A 10761-nucleotide genomic window follows, 5' to 3' on the forward strand; every position below is an offset into this window, starting at 1 on the left:
TTGTGCCATTGATGCCTTTCCAAAGAAATGTTGGGTTGGAACTAAGATACATCCCCTTCCCATATATCAAAAAAATAAATAAATGGGACAGTGTGTTACTCCATAGCAAAGGTAGGATTGAAGCTCTGTAAAACCTGGATTTGTTGCTAATGATGTTATAGTTTACAGTCCAGTATTCTCGTATAGAACATCACTTCATATGAAGGAGATGGTGGGTGAATGTTAATGGCAGGACAAGTTATGTTGCTGGGTAACCAAATTAATTTATGGATCTACAATTATAAAATATACAGTTTCAACTTACATACAAATTCAACTTAAGAACAAACCTATGGACCCTATCTTGTGTGTAACCCGGGGACTGCTTGTATGCATATTGACCTAAAGACCTATTTGTTCCACAATAAATGCTGAAAATTTTTATTAGAAAAAGCAATTTCTGATTTGTGTCCTTCTTTAAATATACTGCACAGAAAGGATTAATAGATGTTCAGGTGTAAGGCATGTGATACCCAAAGCTGTGCTATTAAAAACTACATTCTGTCCTGATAAAACAAGACCCCATAGAGCTAAGATGACAGGAAAATAAAAAGTTATAACTTACAGAAGACATTGATGGAAAAAAATGAAATATAGCCCAGGCCTTAATGTGGAAAACAGTTGCGTAGATAAGGGGTTAAAAAGGCAACATGGGACGCAGTTTTTCAACTTCTTATTGTGAGACATAGTGGCAGACGCAACAACCGCCTCTTCTTTGTTATAAAAGACTCCACCATGATTTTCCCTGCTTCGCATGTATAAATGTGTAAAAGGAACCTATCTAAATATTATAAGTACTGTATATACCTGAGTATAATCCGAGCTTTTCAGCACAATTTTTGTGCTGAAAAAGCCCCACTTTGCTTATACACGAGTCACGAGTACATATGAAAAAATTTAACTCATATACTCCCAGCAGGTCTTTTTCTCCCTGGGGACTCCTTTTCTTCCCGTGGCTTCCTGCTCATGCACACAAAGATGTGAAGTGCAGTGGATGGGAGTCCCTGCATTATATAGAAATATATAATGCAGGGAAGTTCCCTCTACTGTACAGCCGTGCTGAAATTGTGTCAACTACAATATTACAGTTGTATTACAGTTACAATTACAGTTCTGATGCAGGTGTTCAGAACATCCGTGCATTATATATTTCTATATATTACTGGAACTCCCATCCACTGCACTGTGTGCAGGGCGTGGGATCGGGTGTGGGTAGAGTTGGGTCTATGCATTCTGCCTGTGCGCACAATGATATCATTTTATGGAGGCGTCTCTGCCGCACTGTCAAACATGAAAATGAGAGGGAAGAGGGGTGCCAGAGGGTTAGTATATTATTATTTCTTTTTTTTTTAATCGAGGGGCATCTGCATGGGGCATTTCATTATTGGAGGAGGGCTGCATGGGGCATTTCATTATTGAGAGGAGGCTGCATGAGGCATTTCATTAGTGAGAGGAGGGTGCATGGGGCATTTCATTAGTGAAGGTAGGCTGCATGGGGCATATCATTAGTGAAGGGAGAGCTGCATGGGGATTTTTATTAGTGAGGGGAGGCTGCTTGGTGCATTTCATTAGTTGGAGGAAGCTGCTGGGCATTTTATTAGTTGGGGGGACACTGCTCGGCATTTCATTACTGGAGGAGGCTGTGACCAATGCATTTTCCACCCCAGGCTTATACTAGAGTTAACACGTTTTCCCAGTTTTATGGGGTAAAATTAGGTTCATTAGCTTATACTTGAGTAACTGTAATAGATATTTTTGCCACTCACACATTGGATTTCAACATATAGCAATGGCTTTAACCACTACATTATGGTGTCTTCTAAGCTAATTTATAAATTGAATCAATTATTCAATCAATAACCTAATGGAAGACATAACATGAAAAATTCAGCTAGAGAAACTAGCCAGTAAGAAAATTACAAAAATACAAGACTTATAAATGCCATTTTTTCACTTTTTTATTATTAGTGTCACTGCTGTACTTAGGTTTTTTTTTTTTATATCATATTGAAACCACACAATGGAGAAATAAAATTGGCAACCATTTCATTTATAATTCCATTTATAAATGAGATTCTGCTGGTAGGTCCCGAGATGTACAGGTGCTGAAAACATATTGGACTGCTGAGCCCTGGGTAGATGCCCATTCAAAACTTCCCAGTGATCTTTGACTACGATAATCTGAATCTTAAAACCAAGGTAATAAATTCCAACTTATAAAACATTATAATAGATAACATATCTTGGTTCACACCCTAATTGTGTCTTCTTTTTCAAATGGAAACAAGTTTACAGTCCTCTGTCACACGATGGACAAATATACAGATATATTCACTACAGAGGTATGTTACACAGATATTTTGCTGGAAAGTCTGTTTAATCCCAGGTTAAAAGTCATATTGGGTTTTCCAATTTAGTTTTTAAATTTTCCAATTTAGTTTTTCACATTCTGTGTGTGTGTGTGTGGGGATTATCAAATGCTGGTTTATCGTGAGCCAGTGCTTAATGTAAACTGAGCCCTTTTACTCACACAAGATATATCAAGTGGCTCTGACCTCTTTATACACCCAATGGACAGCCGTGTGGTTGGGCAATTCTATGTTAGGCTACATGCACAATGCCGTGTGCCCGCCGCACCGTAGCACGGCAGGCACACGGCAGCGCGGGGAGAGGAGGAGGAGGTGAGCACCACTCACCCCCGCCCCTCTCCATAGACACATATGGGCCACGGCGTCGTAATACGGGAAAAGCTAGGACATGTCCTATCTTTTCCTGGGCTACGGAGCAGTACAGTGCTTCTCTTGATGTTTATCCCGGCACTGTCCTCTGTTAGTCTTGACATGTCTGGATCACCTAGAAATGAAAGTTATAATTAGCAGCCCTGAGTGTGGGGACAAGATGTCCGGCGGTCCGGCCTGCTAATTATGCATACCCTTGGACCTCCCTCTTGCATGCTTTCCCTATGTCTATTAAAAGTTTACATCTAACTATGGATAATTGAGGGTTTTCCAAGCATCATGAGGGGTTATCTTTTGGAGCTGGTTCTATAAATATTACCTAATCTTATACATCCTGCATGTTTTTTTAAGAACCGTTAAAAACTTTATTAATTTTAGTTTAGAAAGAGTTGTCTTTTCTAGATTTTAGTGTATTGTCTATGTTGCCACAAATCCCCAGATGTTAGGAGGTGTGATGATCAGTTGTCCACATACTTTTGGCCATGGAGTATGATACTCTACATACTTTACTACATGTGCTGCAGCATGTACAGAATAATGCAGTCTTCAGTAAATATTCCACTCACATTTACCTTCTGGCTATCAGACTGCAAAACTGTTTTACTTCATTTCCACATTAAGAAATTTTTATTGTTAACATTTTGTAGTTTTTCGCTAGTCTGTGAGGATTTATGAAAGAAAGAGGCCAACCAGATTCAAATTGACTTAAAAGACACACACACACACATATATATATATATATATATATATATATATATATATATATATATACATATATATACATATACATATATATACATATATATATATATATATATATACATATTTGTCCTCATAATAAAGTGTTCACTGATATAATACAGATGATTACCAGGACCTGAGTTTTTCATTTTTTTTTACATTGCTTCTTGTAATCCACTGAAAAACATTGCATGCTGTCCTGTGTTGTCTTTCACTGTAATCCATTTTATAGTACCATTATGCAGACATTGTATTCCCTTGAACTGTAATCTACTTGTTTTGTTATTAAATCCCCATCACTTCTGCCATTTTTGTACATTTCTGTACAAAGACATATAAAGCCCAATCCCCTGCTTTGATTTGAGCTTTACAAGCCTCTGTGGAAAACCCTCTGGAGAGTGATTGACCCAACTGTCTGCTCACCCCTTGCTTAGGGTCAATGTTAGGAATTATGCTTAGTTCTCCTCTACATGTACCATTTACCACATTCAATCCGCTGTGTGGGAGGCTGCCATCTCCATCATTATAGATGTGTACCTTATAACAATCAGTAGCTATCATAGAAATTTGTGCTTCCACTCTGGAGAACCCGTGTGGTATACTCTAAGTGCATTCTCCAGCACCCATTTGTATGAGTGGTCAAGTAATATTGGGTGCTGGGCATCTGGTGCATATGTGTTTGGCTTTTGGTTTTGGATGTTTCTATGTTTTGCCTGTGCCAGATGTATATAAAGACGTTGGGGTCTCCAAACCCTTGATCTGTATGCATCCCTTTTTCCTATTGCATTATTTTTGGTTAGTGGATATTTTTTTATGTTTCATTTTAATTACTTTGGGATAAACCAATGTTTATAGTATGATTCTTTGAAGCACTATATTGGGTCTCCGTGGACCTATAGGATTTAGTTGTGGCAGCATTATTGTCATTGCATTATCTGTTGTTTAGTTAATGTTAATTCAGTGGCACTATTATATTTTCTATAGAATGTAGTGCAAGCTGGTAGTTTGTGGGTTGGAATGGAAAAAAGAATATGCCAGTTTGTTATGCTATTTTTATCACAGGGAAATTCTTGAATTTATATATGTCACTTATTATTTCATTATCACTAATTGTCTTTATGTGTACATCTTGTGACACACAAAACACATTACTATAAACATTACTGCGTGTAAAAACTGTAGTTTATATTTATACTATATCTGGGGTACTTTCACCTTTTGATCATTTTATATTCTGCTGAGGCTAAAAAGCACAAATGGAAAAGATTCACAATGTTTTGGACATTGTGAATCTTTTCCATTTACGCATTCACAAAACATGAAAACATATATTTGGCCATAAAGTGTCAAGGCCATTTATGCTTGTTTATTTTATTATCTGATCAATAAAAAGTTTGGTTTGCACCTGCATGGTTTCTCCTATGTGATTTAATAGGAGAACTATCATCAGAATGATTTGTAGTACCATCCATACAACATTATCCCCTTTGAGGGATTCTTTAAAACAGTCCGGTATCACGCCATTTTCTGTGTTTTACTTCAATAAAATTATTTGACATTAAAAAAGGTGGGGTTTTAGGGGTTTTATATATTTTTTAAAACTCTGTTGGGCACATGTATCATTTGTTTTCTTTTGCCACTTTTTAAAGTTGCTTATGTGATGATGCATGTCTTTTTTTCTTTGTCTTTGATTTGCAGGGTTTTTTCTTTCTTTCAAATTTGTAGTTGTTTTTTTTTTTTAGAACTAAGCATTTTGCACCAATTTGGAACATTGCCAAAAGACACACCAACAAGCTTCCATCTTAGGACCCTTGTGTAGTTGTAAAAATGCACCCAAAAAAACAAGATACATAAAGATACATGTCCCACATGTATTGTTTTAGTCTTTATATAGTACTTTAACCCACAACAGTCTGATTCCCGAACCAATACACTACACTACGTCTGTATTGCAATATGTTACTACAATTACAGTTTTGTTGCAGGAGCCTATTAACATTTACGGACTCAGATTCCACAGTTACTATTAACTCCAGCAACAGTTAGTTGATTGTAATACAGCAGAAGGGTATTTGCTATAAAAAAAAAAACATAGAACCCGCCACATATGGAGTGAGAGTTGTATCATACTGTTAGATTGTACAAACTGCAATCAGGTAATTTGCTTTGGCATACATCAGAGCTACAGCAGGCTGCAGTGCTCTAAAATAAATGTTTTATATTAGTAGTTTTATTCTCTTTTTGACAATTTTAGTCAAAATTTTAAGTACCATATTCAACATGAAACTGTAATGTGAATAGTATTAATATCAGGACTGAGGAACATGAACACCGAAATTAAGGTTCATTTATTTCTTAGTCCATTTACAGCTAAAATTATGATTCATTTCTTGTAAGTAGCATTCAGTCAGATGATTTTGATATTATTCAGTTTTCAATAGCCTCATTATTGAATCTAGCTTACATAAAGCTGGGTGTAAATGGGTTTTAACATTTAATGATGATAAGAAGAGGTTTTTATAACTAACGGGCTCCATCAAATACCCGCACAAATGCTGATGGCTTCAAAGATTGTAACTAGAAATTTTATTATCAACTCCCACAGAGAAGACAAATGAGAAGTGATTCTTTGGAAATTGATTGTACTAATAAATCTCAGTAATAGTTTATGTCCCTGTAAATAGATGACATTAAAAAAACAAGATCTCAAATATTTTTAATGTCCTAGCTTGCAATTATTTACAGGATATATACAAGTTATATAATTTTCTTACTGTTGACAATAGAAAAAAAATCTTAAAGGCACACTTACTCTAAAGTAGAAAAGGTCTTGTACCAATGCATAATGCAGTTATAATGTTATGCACAAGCATTGCAGCAGATTGCTATGTAGTGGGCCTTCCTAAAGTGTATGGTGTGCGTATATCAAATAGAGCGTGCCCTGTAAAGGCATTGTAAATCTCCCCCACTATATATCGTCACAAAAAGTCTGAGGCCAGTCATAACTTTTTCACTATGATTGATGCTAACAAAAGAAGGCTACAGCTGTGAAAGTATTATTTTCTTATATTGGATGGATAAAACTGAAGACGAGACAAAGAGGAATTACATGTTAGTAAGTAAATATACAGTTGTTATAGTTCACATTTTAATTGTGTTTTATAGCACTACTGAACCACTGATCATATACCAGTGTAGGATGACACTGGGAAACATCTGCAACCGAGGAACTTACAACAGGAAAAAAAGAGAAGCTTCTCCAGAGTCAACTCAGGTATATAGAGTTTATGATGTGCTAGTTTTGAGATCCTGTCTTTTCACTCATTCTGATCAATGTGCTGAGATGTGTATATGAAAGCAGCGTAGGTCTGTGTGTATTATATAGTCGCACAAAAGGATACGTAAAGGGAATCCATCAACATGATTTACTTACCTGAACTAACTGCTATGTTACTTAGGGCTATGCCCATACATGCAACCCTACCCCTGCTTATATTCATTACTATCCATCCCCAGCCCCTGCTTATATTCATTATTATCCTTCCATGACTAAACTTCACTTTATTAATAAGAAAATGAGACTGACGTGTTTTGGCTGAGCCATGAGATGCCCTGCAGAAACTCCTGAAATACTGCAACCTCATTTGCATTTTTCTAAAGTTAACTTTTTTGGCAATGATTGAGCACATAGCAAAAAAAAAAAAGTATGGGTGGCCTGTGTGTGGACATGACCCTACATTACATATAAGTTAGATGGAGTAAGTATATTATGGTAACTCCCTGGTCCTCTGGTGTCTTGTTGAACCTCCTGGGCTTGAAGTGGCAACAGTGACATGACCACCAATTCAAAACTACAGTGGTCAAAAAAGAGAGAAAACTAACGTTACTGTTGACGAATCAGACGAGGTAAGTAGCATGGGATTTTGTTTTCCCCTCCAAATGACAACCGATCAAGAGATTGTGCTACATCTCTACAATCAGAATATTGTTCATATGCTCCTTGAAAACAAAATGATATTATTTTTAAGCAGTGCTTTGCCATTTTGAATGGCTTTCTGGAGTATTACTGAGAAATGAATTACTGTTCTCTTGGACACTATATAATATATATAACTCCTATTTTCCTGGCTAGATGTCTGAATGTAAAGTAGTGCTGCTGCACAGAGCTATATACAGTATGCAAGCTGAGCTTTTATTCTTCTCTGGAGGTGTGTCTTGTTGAGTTGTATGAAAATAAAAGTTTCCCACCGCTTGGATAGCATACACTAATTCTAATATCAACTTTGGGGCAATTTGAATGGGTGGACAGGCACTGATCCCTGAAATAAACACCAAATTGATCAGGGGCACAGCGGCAATCATAAATGTGTGCCATTCAGCATTTTCTACTTGGGGAGAGACCTTCTTTAAGTTCCTGGTACTTTTCACAAATTTAGAACCGCCGTACAAGCCTCTTACTGGTTTCCATGATCTGCATAGTATAAGTTACCGTACTGCCATTCCTATTCTTACACAAAACAATTCAATTTTCAGTTTCAATTAGTATAAGAACATTTTAACATTTGAAATGTCTCTCTACAATATTTCAAGCCTTTTACTCCAATACCATACATAACTGAGATTTGCTCGCTATTCTTTAAAGTTGTTGTAATTTGTTGTTTTTTTTCTATAGCCCTATTGCAGTGAAATGTGCCATATTGTACTTTACAGCTATATCCACACTGCTGTCTAATAAATACATTATTTTGCTTTATTTTATGACTACTATACAACCCTATAATCTAGTATCTAATGTGAAAGTACTTTCTTTTTGTTATTGTAAATTATATATACATACAAGTAGATATTTAGATATATTTTTTGTCTTAAATTGTATTGTTGGAGCCAAATAAGGTAAATAAGTCCTTACAGACTTAACTTACAAACTGTCTTTATGGGCTTGGCTGCTACATAAGATAGTTAGAAGTTTATATATTCTGGAAATAAAGTGATTTATTTGGTTTCACCAATATGAGTTCCTTAAAGTTTTTGTTTTGCTTTTTAAGTATTGATGGCAAAGACCTAACCAGTGACAAGGAGTCCCCACAGGGGACATGGAGTAGGGCAGAAGAAAGTTCAAAGATCCAACTCTTCATCAGATTAAAATCGCCTTTATTATATTACATCCATGGCGTCCACAGGTGAAAAACAGGTAAGTAACTGAACAGTCAACACGTTTCTAGCACCGTAACGTGCTCTTAGTCATGACTCGGTCATGACTGTGCGTTGACTGTTTAGTTACTTACCTGTTTTTTACCTGTGGACGCCATGGGTGGATCTGTGCACTCACAGGTGAGGCCAAGGATCTAGGTGATCTGGAGTGATGTATTGGTTGTGAATTACTTGGAATAGGACCCCCACTCCAACATTACACTTTCAAAAGGTTTAGATACAGTGGTGTCACAGTGCAGAAATAATTATAGAGGAGATGTTAAAGTACAGAGATGATCAATGCAGTTTTGTCACAGTACACAAATAAAAAGGCATTGATCTCACAGCAGAGTGATGTCACTGAACACAAAATGCACACAGCGATGTAAGAGTAAATGGGTAATAGATATAATTATGTCACAGTACAGGAACAATAAACAGAGATAGTTCATATTAGAAGAATTATTCACACAGTGATGTCACAGTGATAAACACAAAATAATGTCATCTACAGGGATAATAAAAACATGAAACACATAAATGTCACAATGATAATCTATTTAGTAATGTTACAGTACTAACAGCCACATTACCTTCATATTATAGTTTGGGAATGGTACAAATAAGAAATGTGGGTGTGAAGGGTTATACACACAGTTCTGTAATAAAATTCCGTTAAAGGGGTATTCCGGGAATATGAACGTCTGATAAAAACCCATGATGCTATAAATAAATGACTATAACAAAACTCAATGTCATTAGTCACAAAATGGAGCTTAAATAGTTTGATTTTATGATTTACAAAATGTATGGCCTCTCTAAAGTATGCAGAGTTATCACCAAGATGCCCGCCACTGGAAACTACAAGTTCCATGATCCTTTAGTGCTCAGTAACTCCTCCTCCCTCTTATGCTCTGCTCCCAGTGTAACAGACGGTCCTGCTCTGTTATCATAGTAATGATGTGTAACTGCCATCACTGCACATTGTATCACTAAAATGGCCATCTCACCACAACACTGGCCATACTGGATGCACTGCAACCAACCCACTACAGTCAAACGTAGTGATAATCACATGACCTGTCCAGGCAGGTGCAGGACATGTGATGTGGACATGTGATCAGCGGTCATCTACTGTCCTGTGTCTGCACCGCGCGGAGGAAATCAATGGACTGCTTAAAGGACCAGAAGCATTTTAATTCTCCATTACAGTATATGTCAACAGCATATTTCTGCTAAGGGGAGCAACATTTTAAATAACAACTAATTACATATTAGATTATATTTTGAGTACCCATTTGTGTATGAATTATGCTGATTCCTGGAATACCCCTTTAAATAACATTTTGCCTGCCACCTTCATAACTACCATAACTATTCCCTGTGTCTAAGCTGATATGGCTGCCTAGATGACAAACCCCATAGCAGCTGCTGTGCCTACTACCTTGGTAATTATGCCTATGACTGCTGGTCTATCCTATATTGAGTCAATAATTAAGAGGCAACTACAATGAAGCTCCTTTGTTCAGCAGATCATATGGTGGTGCATAGAGTTTGACACCCACCAATCTGATATTGATGGCTTAATGTAAGTATAGGCCATTGATATTGAGAACCTGGAAATTCCTATTAAGCTGCATATTAAGATTACTAGCAAATGAAGCTAATGTCACTGATTTGTTCAGTTCCATATGATATGCAAATCTCTAGAGAGAATGATTGCTGTAGTACCACAATATAATGACCTTTTATAACTTTTTTTTGTTTTCCAGGGTCTCCAGCACCAGTGGATTCTCCCAGTAGCGCGTCTCTTTGACAGTGAATACCATTTCCGAGTCGCTACGCCAGTAAGTTCATCAATTCTTATATTCTACAACATTATGGTTGTGTCTGTACTACTGATTTCACTGATGTTACATGGTATTTATGACTGATTAAGGAAAACAGGAAATATCAATGGCATATTACAACATATTAGAAGATTATATTTCAGAATGAATACTTTTTGGAATCTACAACAGTGACAATTTAAGGATTCTGGAGGTACCACATT

At 36.6% G+C, this 10761-nt stretch overlaps 1 protein-coding gene across 3 annotated transcripts in view; it reads left to right on the plus strand.

Moving 5' to 3' along the window:
* The window catches only part of MYRFL (myelin regulatory factor like), a 76111-nt gene that overhangs the window by 60482 nt on the left and 4868 nt on the right, over positions 1-10761 (plus strand). For all 3 annotated transcript variants that reach the window (XM_072146703.1, XM_072146704.1, XM_072146705.1), the window contains exons 23-24: positions 6684-6792; positions 10481-10555. In XM_072146703.1, the coding sequence (XP_072002804.1) occupies positions 6684-6792; positions 10481-10555 (184 nt within the window). The remainder of the gene's footprint in view (positions 1-6683; positions 6793-10480; positions 10556-10761) is intronic.

Source organism: Engystomops pustulosus, chromosome 4, assembly GCF_040894005.1.
Source record: "Engystomops pustulosus chromosome 4, aEngPut4.maternal, whole genome shotgun sequence".
Lineage (NCBI taxonomy): Eukaryota > Metazoa > Chordata > Amphibia > Anura > Leptodactylidae > Engystomops > Engystomops pustulosus.